This window comes from Humulus lupulus, chromosome 1 (assembly GCF_963169125.1).
Source record: "Humulus lupulus chromosome 1, drHumLupu1.1, whole genome shotgun sequence".
NCBI classification, from domain to species: domain Eukaryota; kingdom Viridiplantae; phylum Streptophyta; class Magnoliopsida; order Rosales; family Cannabaceae; genus Humulus; species Humulus lupulus.
In genome coordinates this window covers 70,770,636-70,791,161 of record NC_084793.1, presented here as the reverse complement: position 1 = coordinate 70,791,161, position 20,526 = coordinate 70,770,636, and the positions used below count along the sequence as shown (strand labels likewise).

General features: G+C 32.7%; 2 protein-coding genes, 1 long non-coding RNA gene and 1 other non-coding gene across 4 annotated transcripts; 2 read left to right on the top strand and 2 right to left on the bottom strand.

Moving 5' to 3' along the window:
* Positions 1-182: 182 nt before the first annotated feature.
* Positions 183-1,360, top strand: LOC133794255 (uncharacterized). Its single transcript, XR_009875152.1, has 3 exons — positions 183-354; positions 487-582; positions 1,172-1,360. It is a non-coding gene; the product is annotated as an uncharacterized LOC133794255 (long non-coding RNA).
* A 9,415-nt stretch (positions 1,361-10,775) lies between these two features.
* TRNAA-AGC (transfer RNA alanine (anticodon AGC)) lies at positions 10,776-10,848 on the bottom strand. The gene has a single exon. It is a non-coding gene; the product is annotated as a tRNA-Ala (tRNA).
* Positions 10,849-11,332: 484 nt separating this feature from the next.
* LOC133794235 (uncharacterized) lies at positions 11,333-13,133 on the bottom strand. Its single transcript, XM_062231451.1, has 2 exons — positions 13,039-13,133; positions 11,333-12,870 (listed from the first exon to the last, which is right to left on the bottom strand). The coding sequence occupies exon 2, from the start codon at positions 12,800-12,802 to the stop codon at positions 11,645-11,647; it is 1,158 nt and encodes a 385-aa protein (XP_062087435.1). The 5' UTR covers positions 12,803-12,870; positions 13,039-13,133; the 3' UTR covers positions 11,333-11,644.
* A 797-nt stretch (positions 13,134-13,930) lies between these two features.
* On the top strand, positions 13,931-19,191 carry LOC133794223 (uncharacterized). Its single transcript, XM_062231444.1, has 5 exons — positions 13,931-15,819; positions 15,997-16,168; positions 16,250-16,486; positions 16,556-16,672; positions 16,760-19,191. Exons 1-5 carry the CDS (start codon positions 15,812-15,814, stop codon positions 17,066-17,068), a joined length of 843 nt encoding a protein of 280 aa, XP_062087428.1. The 5' UTR covers positions 13,931-15,811; the 3' UTR covers positions 17,069-19,191.
* The last annotated feature ends 1,335 nt before the right edge of the window (positions 19,192-20,526 follow it).

Below are 20,526 nucleotides of genomic sequence, written 5' to 3'. Positions count from 1 at the left end.
GAGTAGCCAACTATCTTATGGGCTGGGCTTTTCTTAATTAATAAATGGGCCTTGTTTGAGTTACTGGGCTGAGTTGGGGCGTTATTGCGTAGAAATTAAATGGATTACCCAGTTCTAGAGGAACTTTAATCTCTAGCTACTTTCTAATACTTCTAATACTCTTACTTGTATATCTAATATTTTATTAAATCTACTCATTATACCCTTTTATTAATCTTTCTCTCACTCAATACCCATCATCTTCCATTTCCCAACCTCGCACAACTCTATGCTTCTACAACTCTCGAGGTCGCGAAACGCCGTCGACCATAGCAATGCTGCCGTCGCAAGCAACTACTGATCACTATCGATTAGGTTTTGGTTACCATTTTTCCCCTCTAATTCTCCCAACTTTTCTCTTTCATTATTTAGAAACCTCTTTCTCTCCCTATTCTCTCTCTCTAATTCTCCATGCCCTCTCAATCTCCCTCTATTTCTTTCTTCTAGATGGCGACATAAGGCTTGGGGATGGCAGCAACAGGCAGTGGCGCAACAGGTTGTATATGGTTGCTCCTGTTGTAGTGCGATGGTGTAAGCCTTCAAGTTAGTAATTATATATATGTAGATTGTTCTCTGTCTTTGGCTATCAAACATTTTTAGTTCATTCCCATTTTCAAAACCCAAAGCAAAAAGATATTTTTGATTAAACCAACTAAATTAATTGGTATTTAGAAATCCCAAATAATTCTTCTCTTTTATATATATTGTCTCATTTCTTGTCATTTTATTATTGCTCTTACTATTACAAAAACATTTATGTGCTCCTTGAACGGTATCCAAAGTGGTGGATATGATAATATATATAAATATACATATAAATTCCACAGCTGTAAGTTTCAATTCGCTAATCATTAAGTATTTTACTATTTTTAATCACTCATTGATAATTGTTAAACTTTGATATGACTCAGTTCTTGTGTAACAACCACCTTAGGATTTTCCTAAACATTGACACTTTTTGATGGTATAATTTTGTAGCAGGGTGATATTTCTTATAAAAGAATGTCTTAAAGGCATAATTATGTTCTAGTTACTCTTATAATTCTTGTATTTTTTTGCTAGACTTTTTTTTTTGTTTGTTTAATACTAATGAACATGATAATTTCTTATATGTGTAATCTCCCTTTTGCAGGCCTATATTTGCCAGTGTGATGCATTCTTGGTCATGTTTAAGCTGGAGTTATTGCTAATTTATGTGGCAATGATATGTTTATATTATTTGATGTGTCATTTCTTTTTCTTTTTAAGAAAGGTTATGTTTAACACTGGAGACACGCATCTACTATTATGTGGCAATGACAATGTTAATCTTTGATCTAAATTTGTTCTATTGAAAGTCAAATAGGAAATTTGGTTTTGAGACTAATGCATCTAGGTACATGTCTTTGAATTAATGTTTTCAATGGCTCCGGGTGCCCATAGAAGAGTTGATGTTCATCATTCTCGAAGTTTGAGATTAAATGGGTGATTCTTTTTTTTATTTGAAAAAAAATATATATCTAAGTATACTCTATACTAATAAGAATCATTCTAAAATGCTTATTATTTTGTTATAGTCATTAGTCTATATTTCAAATGTTTTGAAAGAATCCACACATCAAGTTCAAGAGTGAAAATAATTGTCATGGTTTTGCTCATTACTCTGTTTATATTTGCAAATGGGAAGTGGGGCTTGCTACATTTTATTTGAATACTTAATTCAAGTTTTTTTGTCACGAGAAGGAATATAATCTTGAAGCTCTTAGTATTAATTTGTGTTAATATATAACTTATTATTGGGTCTGATGCACAAATATGTACATTATATATGTATGTACACTAATTTTATGTATATCATTAATATATAGATTAATTTAAAAGGTGGTAATTAATAATTATTGTTTATATATGTATATGTATAGATTAAATGTGAAGGAGACGCAGGAGTAATGGAAGTGAATGATACGAATTACAATTTGAACTAATTTTCCTTTATATAAATATTGTTCGGAATAAGAATGAAGACAAATATTGAGCTGAATGTGTTTATCATTAATTAATCAATCTGAGCACAGTACTCTATATATACAAGCTCAAGAGAGTTAGAATAATTAGTTAACAGAGAACTAGTAACTAATCTACAACTGTACAAACAGAATATCTAACTAACCATAATCGCCTAACAACTTTAACTAACACCCCCCCCCCCTCCTCGCAAACTGAGCTAGGATAGAGAAACCAGACTCAGTTTGTCTCTCAACAATACAAATCTAGGTGTAGATAAAGCTTTGGTAAGTATATCAGCAATTTGGTCTTGAGCTGGAGTATGCTTGACATAGAGCTGGTTGTTGAAGATGCGTTCCCTGACAAAGTAGAGATTGAGCTCAATGTGCTTTGTCCGAGAGTGTGAGACTGGATTGGCATACATAAGCACAGTGGATTGATTGTCACACCAAATTTTAGGGATCGGTAACTAGGAGAAACCAACTTCAGAAAGCAAGGATTGAATCCAAACAAGCTCAGCTGTGGCATTTGCAAGACTTCGGTACTCGGCTTCAGTGCTGGAACGAGAGACTGTTCGCTGCTTTTTGGAGCTCCAGGAGACTAAGTTTGAACCCAAATAGATACAGAAACCTGAAGTTGATCTGCGATCATCAAGATCGGATGCCCAATCAGCATCACAGAATCCTGTCAAAACAAGTTTTGAACTGGGTTTGAAGTGTAGGCCAAGGTCGAGAGTGCCTTTGAGATACCGGAGGATCTTCTTAACCACTTTGAGATGAGACTCAAGGGGATTTTGCATGAATTGAGACACCTTATTAACAGCATAAGCTATCTCTGGCCGAGTGATGACAGCATATTGCAATGCTCCAACTAAGTTGCGATATTGATGAGGATTAGCAAGAGGATCACTGTTGAAGGCCGATAGTTTTTCTCCACCAGTCATGGGAGTAGGAAGAGAATTGGCAAAGTCCATTTTAGCACAGCATAGAAGATCCATTATGTATTTCTTTTGACATAAGTGTAAGCCATCATGGAGATGTCGAACTTGAATGCCAAGGAAGTAGTCTATTTGGCCAAGATCCTTTAACGCAAATGAGGCATTAAGATCTGAGATGAGAGTGGAAACAGCAGCCATGGAACTTCCAGTTATCAGGATATCATCCACATATACAAGAACATAAGTGGTATGAGAATCAGTTTTCCTGGTGAATAAAGATTGGTCAGCTCGAGCAAAGATAAAACGAAATGTCATGAGGGCAGTTTTGAGTTTATCAAACCAGGCCCTAGGATCTTGTTGTAGTCCATATAATGCCTTGGTTAGTTTACACACTAAATGAGGAGAACTTTGATCAATGAATCCAGGAGGTTGAGTCATGAATACCTCTTCAGTGAGCTCTCCATTCAAGAAGGCATTATTGACATCTAATTGCCTTATTTTCCAGCCATTAGATAAGGCAATGGTTAAAATGACTCGAATTGTTGTTGGTTTAACTACATGACTGAAAGTCTCTGTAAAATCATAGCCATGCTGCTACAAAAACCCTTTGGCAACCAGTCTGGCCTTGTGTTGAGCAATAATGCCATCTGGGTTTTCTTTTGTCCTGTAGACCCATCTACAGCCTATGGCACGCCTGTAGGAGGAAGAGGAACAAGTATCCAAGTCTTGTTATTCTTTAGAGCAGTAATTTCAACCTGCATAGCTTGATTCCACTTAGGATCTTTGAGAGCTGATGCTATAGTTAAAGGTTCGTTGGACACCATCAGAACTTTGGGCTTGTATGTGCCAACTTTGGCTCGTGTAACCATAGGATGATTGTTGACAGGAGCTTGTGGTGCAGTTGTAACTTCAGAAACAGGCGGAGCATAATCTGGCTGCACAGGTGCAGAAGCTTGAGCAGTTGATGCAGAACTGTGAGAAGCAGAAGCAGTTGATGCAGATGGTGAAATGGAGTGATGAGTTGGTGCAGAAGTAGATAAGGATGAAGGAATGGACAGAGTTGGTGTGATAAAATGTACTTGACCAGAACGTGTAGGGAGAAGAGCAGAAGGACCAAGAGAAACATTATCACGGGTTACATTAGTAGAAGCAGAAAGAATTGCAAAAGGAAAAGTATATTCATCAAAGATAACATCTCTTGAAATGTAAATTCTACCAGATGAAGCAAGACATTTGTATCCCTTATGTTTCAAACTGTATCCTAGGAAAGTGCATTTTTCAGACCGAAAATCAAGTTTATGCTTGTTATAGGGTCGGGTGTTTGGGAAATAGGTACATCCAAAAAAATTTAGAGTGGAGTAGTCAGGATATTTGTCAAATAGTTTGTGTAAGGGAGTGTCATTTTGGATAACTGGTGTTGGGAGTCTATTGATAACATAGCAAGTTATTCTAACAGCTTCATCCCAGTAAGATAAGGGCATGGAGGCTTGGGCAAGAAGAGTTAGGCCAGTTTCAATCAAGTGTCTGTGTTTTATCTTAGTAACACCATTTTGTTGGTGAGTGGTTGGACAAGACAGCCTATGAGTAATGCCATTCTTAGTGAAATAAGGTTCTAAGGCTTGATACTCCCCCCCCCCCCCCCCCCCCCCCAATCAGATTGGACATATATAATGGATTGATTGAACTCTTTTTCTACCTGAGTTCGAAAATTAATAAACGTTTGCAAGGCCTCAGATTTGGCTTTTAAAAGGAATACCCAAGTGTACCTAGAATAGGCATCGATAAAATGGATATAGTATTTGTAACCACATGAGGAAAGCATGGGAGAGGGACCCCAAATATCAGTGTGGACTAACTACAAAGGTTTAGTAAAAACAGTTTCTGAGTTAGGAAAGGGAAATTTATGAATCTTTCCTTTACAACAAGCATCACAGAAATCGGCAACAGTTTTATTTCTTTCAGGAATATTACAAATGGTCATGATAGATTTTACAATCTTAGCAGAGGGATGAGCAAGTTTCTTATGCCACAAAGAAAAATTATTACATGAAGACACAGAAGTAGAATGCATAGGTGCATGAGTAACAGTATACATAACATTAGGATTAAAAGATTGAGCAGACTTGGATATTTGTAATTGGGAAGGTTCTATGATATAAAGCCCTTGCTTAAGCTGTCCGGTCAGTAAAATTTCCTTCGAATCCTGGTCTTTCACAAGACAATAATGAGGATAAAACTCAAAGAAAGCATTATTATCAAAGGCAAACTTAGAAACAGAAATAAGATTTTTGGTGATATGTGGAACATGAAGCATGCGATTTAAGACAAGGGGTTTAGATGAAATATCTTAGTGAAAAAGAGTATTACCAATGTTTTGAATGGGAAGACCAGCACCATCACCCATATGCACCTGATCTGAACCAACATACGACTGTTTGTGAGTAAAATTGGAGCTACTGGCAGTGCAATGAGTTGTGGCACCCGAATCAAGATACCAAGCATCATTAGAAACAGTATCAGCCGTGGAAATTTGAGCGGAATGCTTGGTTACATTAGCGGCACCAACTCCAGGAAAGTCCATGTTGAATCGTTGATAGCACCTGGATGCAAGGTGACCAAGTCTTGAGCAGAGTTGACACACTGGCCGTGATCCCAGGACTGTGGAAGAAGTGATTGGAGAAGAAGATGAACTGGACGAGCCACGACCTGTAGTGTAGGGATTCGAAGCTGGACCAGATGAAGTGAATCTTGAGGAGACAGCATAAGGATTCCAAGATCCACGACCATGATTATTTGCTGAACCATGTTCAAGAACAGATTTGGAATCTGCAGTGTGAGAGAAATTGGAAAATCCTGGGGGTTTTGTCCTAAAACCACGATGAGTAGCAAGATTGATAGAGTCAAGATCTCTATTGTGATTCTCCATTCGATGTTCTTGAGACAAAAGTAAAGTCTCAATTTCAGCAACCGAGTACTGATCATTTCTTGAATTAACAGAAATAACAAATGTATCATAGACAGAAGGCAAGCCTTTGAAGATTGCAGAAACATGTTCTTTCACAGAAACCTTGTGACCGACTGAGCCTAATCGATCAACAGGTGTTTTGATTCGAAGCAAGTATTCATTTATGGAGAGTGAACCTTTCTTACAGTTTTGAAGTTGAGTAGTGTATAGATCGATTTTGGCAGAGGTTTGAGTAACGAAATATACCTCTAAGGTTTTCCAGATTTGCGCAGACGTTTCAGCTCCTACAATTCACGTGAGAATTCCACCAGACATGGAGGAGAGCAACCATGAATAAAGAAGTTGATCTTGAACCTCCCATTCTTGGAAGCTGGGGTTGATATGGCCACGAACTTCATCTTCTTGAGTGAGAAACTTGCGTGGAGGCTGAACAGAATCGGAGATGAAGTTTTGAAGTCGATGGCCACGAATGGCTGAGAGAACTTGGGGACGCCAGAGAAGAAAATTGTTATCATCAAGCTTTACAGAAACCTTATGAGCAAAAACAACAGGATTGATGGTCGGAGCTGGTTGAGCAGCCATGAAAAACAGTCGAGAAAAAACAGAGAATGGAGAAATATGAATCACGATCGGAGAAGAAGAGTTGCGGAAGCAAAAAAAAAAAAAAGAACCTACTCTGATACCATGTTCAGAATAAGAACAAAGAAAAGTATTGAGCTAAATGTGGTTATCATTAATTAATCAATCTGAGCACAATGCTCTATATATACAAGCTTAAGAGAGTTAGTTAGAATAATTAGTTAACAGAGAACTAGTAACTAATCTACAGCTGTACAAACAGAATATCTAACTAACCATAACCACCTAACAACTTTAACTAACAAATATATATATTATATATTATATAGTATTAGTCACCATTCATTAGTTTGAATATTATAAATTAATAGTGTTTGCTATAAAATTGTTTTACACTAAAATTTTTGTTTAGTCTTGGATGTTGTAAGGGGTATAAGATCATGAGTTAGTTTTTCTCTTCACATATATTGTGCTGTGCAAAATTCCAAAATTTTCAAGCCGCTTGTATGGTTTATGCATTATTTAACTCAGCTAATGATGTCTTTGTATACACGTATATTTATTTAAGTTTTGATCAAATTACTGATGTTCCCTCTACGCTTTGTTTTCTCTTTTATATACTTTAAAATTTGGTATGTTATAATTGCTTTCCTTGCTTGTTTTGGATATGTACTTTGTGTTTTGTTTGTGGTTAAAAGCCTTTTGAATTCATATAAATATATGAATAAGAGTGTTTTTGCATTCTTACTTTTATTGCCTATATGCATTCTTACAAATAAATTTCAGATGAAACTTAGGCTGCTAAAGATAAAAGTCTAAAGTCTCCTAGTGGGAGGCTCTTGTGAAAAAGAAGTTAAATCTATGGCCAATAGAAGTAGTCTACTTGCTAGAACTTTAGTGGATAAACCCTGTAATATATATGTTATCTATTATATTATTTACTCTTGTAATTAATAATTGTCACTTTGTGATTTATGCACTGCTTAACTACATATACTTTTTATGTGTGTGAAACTAGTGAAATGTTTTAATTAGATTTGTGAATAATGATGATGATCGAATGACATATTTAACTATTTAGATTTTAAAAAGTTGTGATTTAGATTTTAAGCATTGAGGTTTACATTTGAAAGAGAAGTAGTTTAGATTTTAAGCCTAGTGGTTTAAATTTTAAGCCTTGTGGTTTAAATTTTAAAGAATCGTGGTTTAAATTTTAATTTAAGACTTGTGGTTTAACTCTTAAAGAGTTTTGGTTTAGATTTTAAACCTTATGCTTTATAGTTTAAAGGGTAGAGCTGTAAATATAGGTTGCCCCGGCCTGGCTTGGCCCACATTTTCGTGCCTCCAAATAATTCAGGCCGAGCCCATATTCAATTCGTGCAGGGCCGAGCTGGCTCATATTTGAAAGAGTAAGCCCAGCACGGCCCATGTCGTGTCATGTTGGGGCCAAGTCGGGCCGACCCACTTTCCTTATTTAGGCCCAAATTTGGGCCCATTTTATTATTGTCAAAAAATGTGAAGATGGAGAATTAAACCCTCCACCTCCTATTTAACAATCAATGGACTCACCACCAATCCAAATACATCTTTTTGTTTAAATTATAGTTTTAGATATTTTTATATACTTTTTAACAATGCTTTACACAAAATTATATCAAATATAATTATTAGAATTTGAATACATACTAATAAATGCTAAAAAATTTAACTCACAAATCTTAAAAATAAAATAATATAATTATAAAAATATAAACATTGAGAAAAATAATAGACTTTTATTATCATTTTAATTTATAGATAATTGACAAATAAAAATTTATTATCATTATTAATGTCAATATATCGGGCTTTTTATCGTGTCGTACTTTCAGGCTAGTTTGTTCGTATTTTTGTGTCGTGCCTTCGGGCTTGTCGTGCCGTGTCGTGCTCAGGCCCATGTCGGGTCGTGCTCAGGCCCATGTCGTGCCAATTTTCAATTCGTGTCGTGCCTGGCCCAAGCCCATATTTTTTCGTGTCGTGTTGTGCTCGTGCCTCCTAGGCTCGTGCCGGTTTCGTGCCGTGCAAGAAAGTCCGACCTGTATTTACAGCTCTATTAAAGGGTCGTGTTTTAGATTTTTAGCCAAGTGGTTTACATTTTAAGTTTTGTAGTTTACATTTTGAAGAGTTATGGTTTAGATTTTAAGCGTTGAGGTTTACATTTTAAAGGGACATGATTTAGACTTTAAGTCTTGTGTTTAAATTTTAAGCATTATTTTAAATTTAAACCACAAGGCTTAAAATTTAAACCGCAAGTCTTAAATGGCTTAAAATATGAACCACTAAACTTAAATGACATACAAAATTTAATCCACAAGGTTTAAGTTTTAATCCTTTAGGCTTAAATTATAAACATACTATCTTTTAATCTATATAATGTAATGTGTTAATCTAATACAAAATCTTTATAATTTTAAACCAAATTGTTTAAAATTTAAACCACTATTTATAAATTTGAACCACAAGGCTTAAATGACATCAAATTTAAACCACAATTTATAAATTTTTATCCATTTAAGCTTAAATTATAAATCAAGTATCTCTAAACCCCTAGGTTTGAAATTTAAACCACTAAGCTTTAAATTTAAACCACAAGGCTTAAAATTTAAACCACTTGCCTTAAAATTTAAACCGCAAGCCTTAAATGGCTTAAAATATGAACCACTAAACTTAAATGGCATCAAAATTTAATCCACAAGGTTTAAGTTATAATCCTTTAGTCTTAAATCATAAACATACTCTTTTTTAATCTATATAATGTAATGTGTGAATCTAATACAAAATCTTTATAATTTTAAACCAAATGACTTAAAATTTAAACTACAATTTATAAATTTGAACCACAAGGCTTAAATGGCATCAAATTTAAACCACAATTTATAAAATTTTTATCCATTTAAGCTTAAATTATAAATCAAGTATCTTTAAACCCCTAGGTTTGAAATTTAAACCACTAAACTTTAAATTTAAACCACAAAGCTTAAAATTTAAAGCACTTGCCTTTAAATTTAAATGGCTTAAAATATGAACTACTAAACTTAAATGGCATCAAAATTTAATCCATGAGGTTTAAGTTTTAATCATTTAGGCTTAAATCATAAACATACTCTCTTTTAAACCCCTAGGTTTGAAATTTAAACCATTAAGCTTTAAATTTAAACCACAAGGCTTAAAATTTAAAGCACTTGCCTTTAAATTTAAACTGCAAGCCTTAAATGACTTAAAATATGAACCACTAAACTTAAATGGCATCAAAATTTAATCCACAAGGTTTAAGTTTTAATCCTTTAAGCTTAAATCATAAACATACTCTATTTTAATTTATATAATGTAATGTGTGAATCTAATACAAAATCTTTACAATTTTAAACCAAATGGCTTAAAATTTAAACCACTATTTATAAATTTGAACCACAATGCTTAAATGGCATCAAATTTAAACTACAATTTATAAATTTTTATCAATTTAAGCTTAAATTATAAATCAAGTATCTTTAAACCCCTAGGTTTGAAATTTAAACCACTAAGCTTTAAATTTAAATCACAAGGCTTAAAATTTAAACCACTTGCCTTAAAATTTAAACTGCAAGCCTTAAATGGCTTAAAATATGAACCACTAAACTTAAATGGCATCAAAATTTAATCTACAAGGTTTAAGTTTTAATCCTTTAGGCTTAAATCATAAACATACTCTATTTTAATCTATATAATGTAATGTGTGAATCTAATACAAAATCTTTATAATTTTAAACCAATATTTATAAATTTGAACCACAAGGCTTAAATGATATCAAATTTAAACTACAATTTATAAATTTTTATCAATTTAAGCTTAAATTATAAATCAAGTATCTTTAAACCCCTAGGTTTGAAATTTAAACCACTAAGCTTTAAATTTAAATCACAAGGCTTAAAATTTAAACCACTTGCCTTAAAATTTAAACTGCAAGCCTTAAATGGCTTAAAATATGAACCACTAAACTTAAATGGCATCAAAATTTAATCCACAAGGTTTAAGTTTTAATCCTTTAAGCTTAAATCATAAACATACTCTATTTTAATTTATATAATGTAATGTGTGAATCTAATACAAAATCTTTATAATTTTAAACCACAACCCCTTAAAATCCTTCTAAAATTTAAACTACAATCTTTAAAAATGTATACCACGCTTCTCTTGAAATCACTATAAAAGCGCCAAAAGTGGTCAAATAGAAGGAAAAAATAGTTACAAAATGGAGATGCGGGGTATCGATCCCCGTGCCTCTCGCATGCTAAGCGAGCGCTCTACCATCTGAGCTACATCCCCGCACAGACTTGAATTCATTGATAAACATTATAACTTTTCTTTTGAATAAAAGTTAAACACACCTAAACACGACAACCTTGAACTAACTAAATAAACCATAATACGGGAACAAAGATTGAATGGCCTGGGAAAATACAACTTTTACCATCATAGTAAATGGATCATCTTCATTTGGTCTATAAACCTCACTTTGTAGACTGACCACAATTATTAGCTTCCCAGAAATTTTATCTCATTTCCAAAATCATGGCAGAAGAATAGAAAGAGCCAAGTCACAGCTTATTTTTACAATATATAAGAACAAAGTACACTAAAATAAGATTAAGCGTTCTGTTTAGTAGCCGTAGTCATTAAGTTGATAAAATTGATAGGGAGACTGGACAAGTGAATAGAGGTCTTGGCCGAGTTTGGAGTGTCAAACAAACATACACAACTATCAACAACATTGAAGTTAACAAACCAATTAAATGAAGACAATCACATCTCACAAAACAAAATTTTGAAAGTATTGAAAATTTACACAAAGCAAAATTTGGCACCACTACAATGTAGGAGAAACTTTGTTAAAAATCAATCAAGTTGTAATGCAAACTAAAGCACTAGCAGATCAGAACTCAAAAGTTCATATATCAACAGAATGCATAAAATATAAGTACACAAGAGAAGTTTTTAGAGACCTTGTGTTGTGCCACATGATTTTTCAAATTGTTTTATACCTAGCATATCAAACTCTTCTTCGCAATGCATGTGACTTGTACAAAAAACAAAAGAGTAAGATAAGAGCATGTTTCTCTTGTTATGCATCTTTAACATCTGTGTTCCCTTTGTAAACACTCAACAGCGTAGGCACATGCTCATGATACTTGGTCACATACTTCTTCAAGAACTTTGACTCCACGCTTTGTATCACGCCACAAAAGCTGATATCTTTTTTGATCAACCCCTTCGCCAACAAAACTTGAACAACAGAACATCTCGGTAGAATTCTCTTCTCAAAGCTGTAAAATAGAATTACCGGACACTTTACAATATTTTTCGACGACCACCCCATCTTGTTTACTAGAAAATCCATTGATTTCTCTATCTTATTTTCCGACATTGCCATGCAATTCGGGTGCATCTTAAATGCATTTAGAATATCATCTTCGGACCAACCAAACCGCATGTAAGCCTTGCAATTCCGGTTCCAAGTTTTCTTAAAATCCTTCCTAGATAAAGTGCAAACTGCAAACCAGAAAGTGAATTTCTTTGGACAAAATCCCATGTCTTTAACCTTATCCACAATACTACTAAATCTTTCAGGCTTCAGGATCAGAATCTCAGGAAAATTTTGCAATATAAAAGCTATATTAGTGAAACCTAAATCTCTCGACAACCAAAGATTCGTAGTCACAGATTTCCAATTTTTAAGTAAGGGCACCCGTTGATGCTTCGAACCATAGACCAACAGCTCATTAGGCAATACACTCTTGAGTAGGTTGTAAATAGGTGCAATGTTCCTATCCAAGCTTCTATACAAAATACGAGTATCAGAATATATAAGACTCGCCAGGTCCTTCTTTGAATACCCTTTTGAGTAGAAAAACTCAAACTTTGGCAAAAAAGTTTTCTCCGGATCCGATGAAAGAATCCGAGGCCGCAACCTAACAATTTTTGAGAACTGGGTCCCCGAGAATTCGTGCTCTCTAAAGAATGCCAATACAGAATCAGCTCTTTCTGGGTTTTTGAGCTTTAACTTGCGAGAAGCAACAATGGCAATTTCTGGGGACAACCCACATGAGTTTACAAGGTAAGATACCGTAAAAGAATTACCATTTTCAGATTTTTTCAGAACAGTCGTTGCAGGTGAAGAGAAGCTAGTAGCAAGAAAGCTCAAATAAGAAGTCGAGTTTGACCCAACAATTCCATTACTGAGTACAGAATTTCCGAGTCTTCTACTGAGAATACGAAGCATATCTATTATCTAATCAACCATACCAAAGGGAGTACGTGGCTGGTTGACTAGACCCACTTTCTCGTTACCTACATCAGGAAAAAAATTCCCAAAGAAATCGTCGTCACTATACCGAAAGCCGGAAAATGAAGGCTATGTATAATACAGGTTCTTCTTCTGGTGGAGTTCGAAACGAAGGCGAAAGGAATAAAATTAAATAAGTAAAATGTAAAAGCTGAAAATGTGGAATCACATACCTCTACAAACAAAACGAGGAGAAGAGAGATTTAAGTGGCGTGCGCCAGAGGCAGAGCCACGAGGGAGAGACGAGAGGAGAGAAATCACTAATTAAGTTGTTGTTGGTATCACTTAAAAAAAAAAAAAAATTTTATTTAATTAATTAAAAATTTGACAATTAAATAAAAAATATATTTGGTAATTAAATTTTTATTTATTATTTTTTTAAATTTTAATTAAAATTTATTAAATTTTGAAAATAGAATTTTTTCACTTTCAAATTTTTTTTAAACAATTTTCAATTTTTTCTTTCTTTTTTCTTCTCTTCTTCAAATTACCACTTCATATTGTTAAACAAAAAATAAAAATAAAAGTTATCAAACGCTTTTATTATTTTTTATTTTTAAAAACAAAAAACAAAAATAGTTACCAAACATATTCTTATTTTTTAAAAATAAAGAAATAAAAATAAGATTTTATTTTCATTTTTGTGTTTAAAAATTTTTAAAACAAAAATTTTACCAAACGGACCCTAAATTAGTGGAAATTACATTTTTTATATGAGTTTTTTTTAATAAAATTTCAAAAAATATGACTTTTTTTAGAAATATTATTTTATGGCTTTTCATGGCTTTTTTTCTCATACTTTTGTAACAAATCATCAATTATACTATATTTTGATTTCTAATAATATTATTTTATAAATATAGAAGGGTAATTATGTAATTTCATATTCATTTTTAGTTATTTTAAGTATTTTATTTTACCTATTAAGTGGCAAAAGTTAACTTTTCAGTTTGTACATTTATTTGTTTATTTATTTAATGATTATATATTAGTTTTAATATTAAAAACTTTACAATTTACTTTTTACAATTTAAGTTTTCTCAAACCCTTCTTCTCCTTTGGCAGTTGTAGCGATTTCTGAGTTACCGATATCTGCAACTTCGGCGAACGGAGGCAGACGAAGGTCTTCAAGTGCGGTGATCGAAGGTGAACGGTGGTCTCAAGGTCGATGAGCGGTGGCGTTTTACTTATGTGAACAAAGACATTTTTCTTTCGCGAATAGAGGCCTACAACTTCATAGAACGGAGGAAACATGAGTATTCAGTGTCGGCAAATGGAGGTCTGATCGGTTGTTTGGTTCGTTGTTTTTTGCTAGTTTTCTTTGTTTTTTTTTTGTGGTGCTTTATTAGTACTTATTTTGTGTTGTTTGTTTGGTTATGGATTTTTAGTTTTTTTGGCCGGTTCTATTTTGGTTGTTTTGCTAGTTTTAGTTTGTCATTTTGAAATGCATTTTTTGAATAATGGTTTGTTCAATTTTGTTTGGTTTTTTGCATAGATTTTTGTTTTGTCTATTGTGTTGTTAGTTTCCTTATGGTCTTTGAGTTTTACTTGGCTTGTTCTGTTTTGATCGTTTTTTTTGTTTTAGTTTGTTATTTTGATTTTGAATAATTAGATGCATTTTTTTTAGTAATGGTATGTTCTATGTTGTTTGGTTTTTGAGATTCGGTTACTATATTTTTTGTTTATTTTGCTTTTTTTTAATTCTTTTTTTGGTTATAGGTAACTATTTACTTTGAGATTATCGTATTTTAAACGTGTTGTTTAATTGTTAAGGTAACCAATTAATTTGATAAGTAATTGGTTTTTTTTTTTTAAAAAAAAAAGTGTCAATTTCTAATGATATTAAGTAATCATTTTATTTGTGATTTTCAAGTTTTCCTATTTTTTATAGTTGATTTGTGTTTGTCTTGTATAGGTTGCAATGTAGCTTGTTAAATCTATAAGTAATTGATTACCCTAGCTGTGTATGATTTTTCATGTGTTGTTTAATCTACAAGTAATTGGTTACCCTAGCTGTATTTGCCTTGTATAGGTTGCAATGTAGATTCTTTTGTGAGTGTTTGTTTATAATAATTATAAGTAATCATTTTTAATTGTGATTTTTAGGTGTTGTTGTTTTATAGTTGATTTGTTTTTGGCTTGTATAGGTTGTAATATAGCTTGTTAAATCTACAGGTAACTGGTTACCCTAGCTGTGTATGTTTTTTCATGTGTTGTTTAATTTCCAAGGTAACTGGTTACTTTGGTAAGTAACTGGTTTCTTTTTTGTGAGTTTCTATTTCTAATTTTTCTACATAATCAGTTTTATTTGTGATTTTTAAGTGTTCTTGTTTTATATTTGATTTGTTTTTGCCTTGCATAGGTTGTAATGTAGTTGGTTAACTTTTAAAGTAACTGGTTTCCCTTGTAGCTTTTAGTTATTTTAATTTTCTTTTTTGTGGTAATTGTGTGTGTGTGTGTATTTTTTTTCCTGGCTGTGCATTATATGATCAAACCAGAGTTTCAATTTGGAAGTAAGATTCAACAATGGAGTAAACAAGAGGTTATAGCTGATTTGAAGAAAGTTTTCACCAAGAAGTAGAAGGTTGTGTTTAGAAGAACTCCTTTTGGTCATTTTTTTGGATTTGCCAAGTACTGCATGGCAAGCACAACTTGTGCATTTGACAAACTTTTGTGGCAAAGAACTAGGTGTTATATGCGCTCAACTTTAAAAGAGAAGAATGCCTTTATATGAAGATTGCTAGGAAAGCAGATGGGTCTCTTGAAAATTATAGTTACAAGTGTTTTGGTTTTCCTCTTGCATTTGTTATATGGATTTATGAGACACTTCCAATTTTTGTTCATCGTTTTTATGTCAGAGGGTTGGTTATGATTTTCTAAGGATATTGAATTGGTATAGCAAGGATAATGTGAATTATCAAGAAGTTCTTGACAAAGTCTTTATAGATGATAAGGTAATTTTTTTCCTTTTTTGTTTTGTGCTGTATTTTTTGTATTTATTTTATATTTGTATGTAACTGGTTACTTGTCATTTTTATGTTTTTTTTATTTCATATTTATTTATTAAAGCAACTTGTTACTATTTATGTTCTTTTTATTTGATTCTCTTTGTTTTTTTTAATTTAATGCAGTTTGATGTCAATATTGTCGTTCCTAATGCGGAGGAAAAAAAGTGGGATTTTGAAAAATTTATCATTTGAAAGTAAATTCTGCCCAACATCACCACCTATAGATAAGGACATTCCACTATCGAAGATGCTTTTGTTGAGGCCTATACTTTTTCTACCAAAGAAGCATTTGGAGGTTTGTTTTTTGTTTTTTGAAAACACTTTGTATATATGTTTCTGTTTTAATTTTTTTGTCTTCTTGTTTACTTGTATGTAGGATCATTATAACAAGGGGTTCCAAGATCAAATAAAGGAGTTACATGTAAAGCTGACTAAAGTCCAAGCTTCCCAAAATTTGATTCTTGGTGAAGTTGGTTCTTTGAAGAAAAGTTTTGATGCCAATTTTGCTACATCAACCGGTTTGCTTGTAGACATTAAGACCGATGTGTCTATCAAAGTTGATAGTCGAGATTTAGATTTACAAAATCAAATGGACTTTGACCATGTTTCTCAGGTAATCAGTTCTTGTGTAATTTTCTTTTCATAAAATATATTTTGTTTCTCTTATTTATTTATTTTTTAGGATTATTTTGATGATGTTTGTGTGGGAGAGTACCAAGATATTAAACTTAGTGAAAATTTGGGGGCTGATTTGGAGCATTCTGTGAAGATTGCTTCAGATTTTGTTACTCATGTTAAGGTATTTTTTTAATCATCTATTATATAAGTACTTTGTTTTTTTATATTTGTGTACAAATTATTTGTTTTTTCTCTTTTATTTTTGTAGAGCCAATCTAAAAATGCATTATTGGTATGCTCAACTCCTTCAACTCCTACATTTCATGTGTCAAATGAAATGTCGAAGGTTATAAACAAGTCTGTTGAGAGACCATTGAAAAAGAGCAGTTATATTGATGATAAAAGTAATAGATTGATTGTTGTTTATGATTCTTCAAGAGTAGTTGATGGTGGGGCAATTTTGCCTAAGAAAAGAGAGGTGAAGCTGAGTGTTGTGATCAAGTCTCATTTCATGACAAAGTTTGGGACTTCTGAAAATGAAGGTAAACAAAAAAAGAAAGAGGATTGTATTGGATAATATATGTCATTTTTCTAATGATATTGGTCATAATCACACTCAAGAACAAACTTTTGAGTTTCATAGTTGGATCAGAACTAAATTCAAGCACAATAACAAGTATGTACAATTTGTTATTTAAATTTTTTTTTTTTTTGCTCTGTTGAAATTGTTTGTTTGATTTTCTAAAAATTGTTTGGTTTATTTGTTTTTTAGGTTTAAGAAATATAATCATAACAAGGTTGAGCCGTCAAAAGATTTCACTTTCATTTTTATTGATGAGAAAACTTGGTTCTACCGTTTGTTATTTCCTGGGTAGTTTGTTGATTTATCAGTGAGTTTCTTTCCTTTAATGTCGTGTTTATCATTTTTATATATATATTTTAAAAAAGCTACTTTGATGAGTTCTATTCTATATTGTGTTGTGATGGGGTAACCAATTACTACAATCATTTTTAATGTTGCAGTGCTCTGTGTAACTGGTTACCCAATGTTTAATTATTTGTTGTGTAGCTCATGGTAACTGGTTACCCTTTGTTTTTCAAATATGTTATGTTGTAATGGGTAACATGTTTCTTGATAGTTTGTCTTATAGGCATTTTTTTTAAAGTGCAGCATATTGATGTTATGATGTATTATTTGAGCAGAAATGTTAAGTTATGCAAAGGTTTGAAGAGGAGAGTCTCTACTACCGATAGTTGTTTTGGCCAAAATATTGTGTTCATGTATGAAAAGTTTAAGAAATCAGGCAGTGGTACATTTAACATTGATGACAGTTGTGTTCCTTTGAAGATTATGAGGGGTGAGTCATTGTTTTACAGCACTCACTGGAATCTGCTTGATCATGTTCTTATGTCTGTTAATGTGAAGACTCTTCTTCATTGGCTTTTGTTGCATTTTAACATAAAGAGGAGGTCACTCATTGTTTATGATTCTATGTCAAGGGCGAGGCATGAAAATTTGAGTTTACCTATGATTGAATCATTTGTTGTAATGCTTCCTTTTCTATTGGAAAATACTGGTTTTTATGATCTTCCTTATATAAATATTAATCTTAGTTCTTATGATGTCGCTGAGAATGATGCTTTCCAATTGACTATTGCTAGAGGCATTCCTCAACAAGTTGAGTGGTGAGTTTTTTTTTTTAAAGTTTGTTTGTCTTTTTTGTTTCTGGTTTTGTTTTTATGTTCTTAGTTTTTATTTGTGTTTGCAATATTGTAGCGACTCTGAGATTTTTACAACTTAATTTGCTGAGCAATTAATTCTTGGAAAGGAAAATGAGATGACAAAAGAACCTGATGCTCGGTTGCTTCGCCAAGACATTGCTGTTAGCTTGTATTTTCATGGGAAGAAGAAACAAGAAGATGGATATTTGACTAGCGATGAACTCAGTGAGAAACTTTTGGAGAGGAGGCAAAAGAGGAGGAAAACTGCTCATAGGTTTACTTAAGACTGCTGCATAGGTTATTTTGGAAGCTTTTGGAAATGATATTTGACTTTTTATTTTGTTTATGTTCTAGGCCAATTCATCTTTTGGAAGGATATTTGGCTTTTGGAAATTATGACAAATAGTTAGTTGCATACTTATCTATGTTAAATTGCTACTTTTGTAAGACATTTGTTACTTAAGACTTTTATATATTAGTTGATCTTTTTTGTGTTCTCCATCTGTTGTTTGTATTTATTTTTTGTTAGTTTTGTTTTAATTAACTTACTAATATATAATTTGAGTAGTTTATATGTTCTTTTTTGTCTATTTTTTCTAAGTTTTTTTTCAGGAATGTTTTAATAGTAATCAGGTACCCAGTTTGGTGTTCATCTTATATACCAAGCGATAACTGGTTACCTTTGGTGCTAGATATTTTTCTTATTCCTATATTTTTTTGTGGCAATTGTTAGAGCAAAGTAACCATTTTCTTGTTTATTTTTTATTTCAGGTTTAATATATATATATATTATATTCCACTTTTTAAAGCAACTGAGTTGTTTTATATGTTTTGTTTTGTATATATTTCCTCAGTTTTTAGGAATATTTTAATGGTAACTAGATACCCAGCTTGGTTTTTATCTTATATATATACCAAGGGGTAACTGGTTACTTTTGGTGCTTGATGTTTTTGTTAAATTTTTTTTGTGTGTGGCAATTGTTAGAGCAAAATAACCAGTTTCTTGTTTATTTTTGTTTTGTATTTCACGTTTAATATATATATATATATTATATTCCACTTTTTAAAGTAACTCGGGTTGTTTATATGTTTTGTTTTGTATATATTTCCTTAGTTTTCAAGAATATTTTAATGGTAACCAGGTACCCAGCTTTGTCTTCATCTTATATATCAAGGGGTAATTAATTACTTTGGTAACTTGTTATCCAGAATGTTGTGTTTAGTTTTAAAATGCATGTTTTTTGGGTGTTGGTGGCATAGATAGATAACAAGCAACAAAAAAAATCAACAATTTAGTCTACAAGGTATTTATAAGTTTGTGTAATCAATCAATATATTTGAATTTGAAACAGACTTATTATAATACTCAATAAAAATTGATGAATTTGAAAGCCACTCCTTTAATGAATAAAGCTATGACAGAGTTGTTTTGCTCTAAAATATGAAGCTATGTCTTTTGCTTTTTCTGCTTATTTGACTTCTCAATTGGAGGATTCATGAAAGTCTTTTTGTTATGTCTTGGTTGGCCACTGTAACGTCCTACTAAACTAGGACTGTTACACTGTGTGTTTAATAGTGATTAACTCGCTAAACGAGTCATTTGGACTTGAAAGTGTAATTAAAACTAATTCCAGGAATAGGTATTAAAAATTTTGGTCAAACGACAATCCTTTCATTAAAAGATTTAAGTCTGTACATGGGATCCCAAAATGGAATTTATAAACGGATATAGATACAAAAGGCCGACCTAGGTGGCAAAATCAGGGTTCAACCCTAGTCCCAGCAGTAATCACAGTTGTGGCGGTTAAGTAGGCCGCATATGTACACTCTACCCCTGAAGCTCTCCAACTCATGGCTGTCTAGTTTTTCTTTGTCCTTACCTGCACCATGCAGCACCCGTGAGCCAAGGCTCAGCAAGAAAACATAAACATGCTCATAAATAGTTATTCAACATATTTCAGATCATAAATAGCATGCTTAGTAGTTATAACTATACTAAGACATGTATTCAATTCAATTAAGCGGCCATAGAGCCACACAGGTGCCCATCGCACTATTCCCCTTGGAAACGACTATATAGCCTGTCAAGCGTGAACCACGCTCTATGTTCCAAGCGACTATAGAGTTGTGCAAGCATATATCATGTTTCTGGGTTGGCTCAGCCATAACGGCATGTATTTCACATGCTAATTTTGTCCACAGCTTATAAGTCGAGTATCTATATTGGTCCTGCCATTACGGCCTACGTTCCGCACGCTAATGCCATCCATAACTTATAAGCTGAGCTTCTATATTGGTCCTGCCATTACGACC

What these genes read in the sequence shown, in the direction of transcription:
- LOC133794223 (XM_062231444.1), top strand. An exon ending in ACTTTGACCATGTTTCTCAG is followed by an intron (nt 16,487 to 16,555) that starts GTAATCAGTTCT and finishes TTTATTTTTTAG; the next exon opens with GATTATTTTGATGATGTTTG. An exon ending in ATTTTGTTACTCATGTTAAG is followed by an intron (nt 16,673 to 16,759) that starts GTATTTTTTTAA and finishes TTATTTTTGTAG; the next exon opens with AGCCAATCTAAAAATGCATT.
- LOC133794235 (XM_062231451.1), bottom strand. Translation starts at nt 12,802, where the DNA reads ATGCTTCGTATTCTCAGTAGAAGACTCGGAAATTCTGTACTCAGTAAT.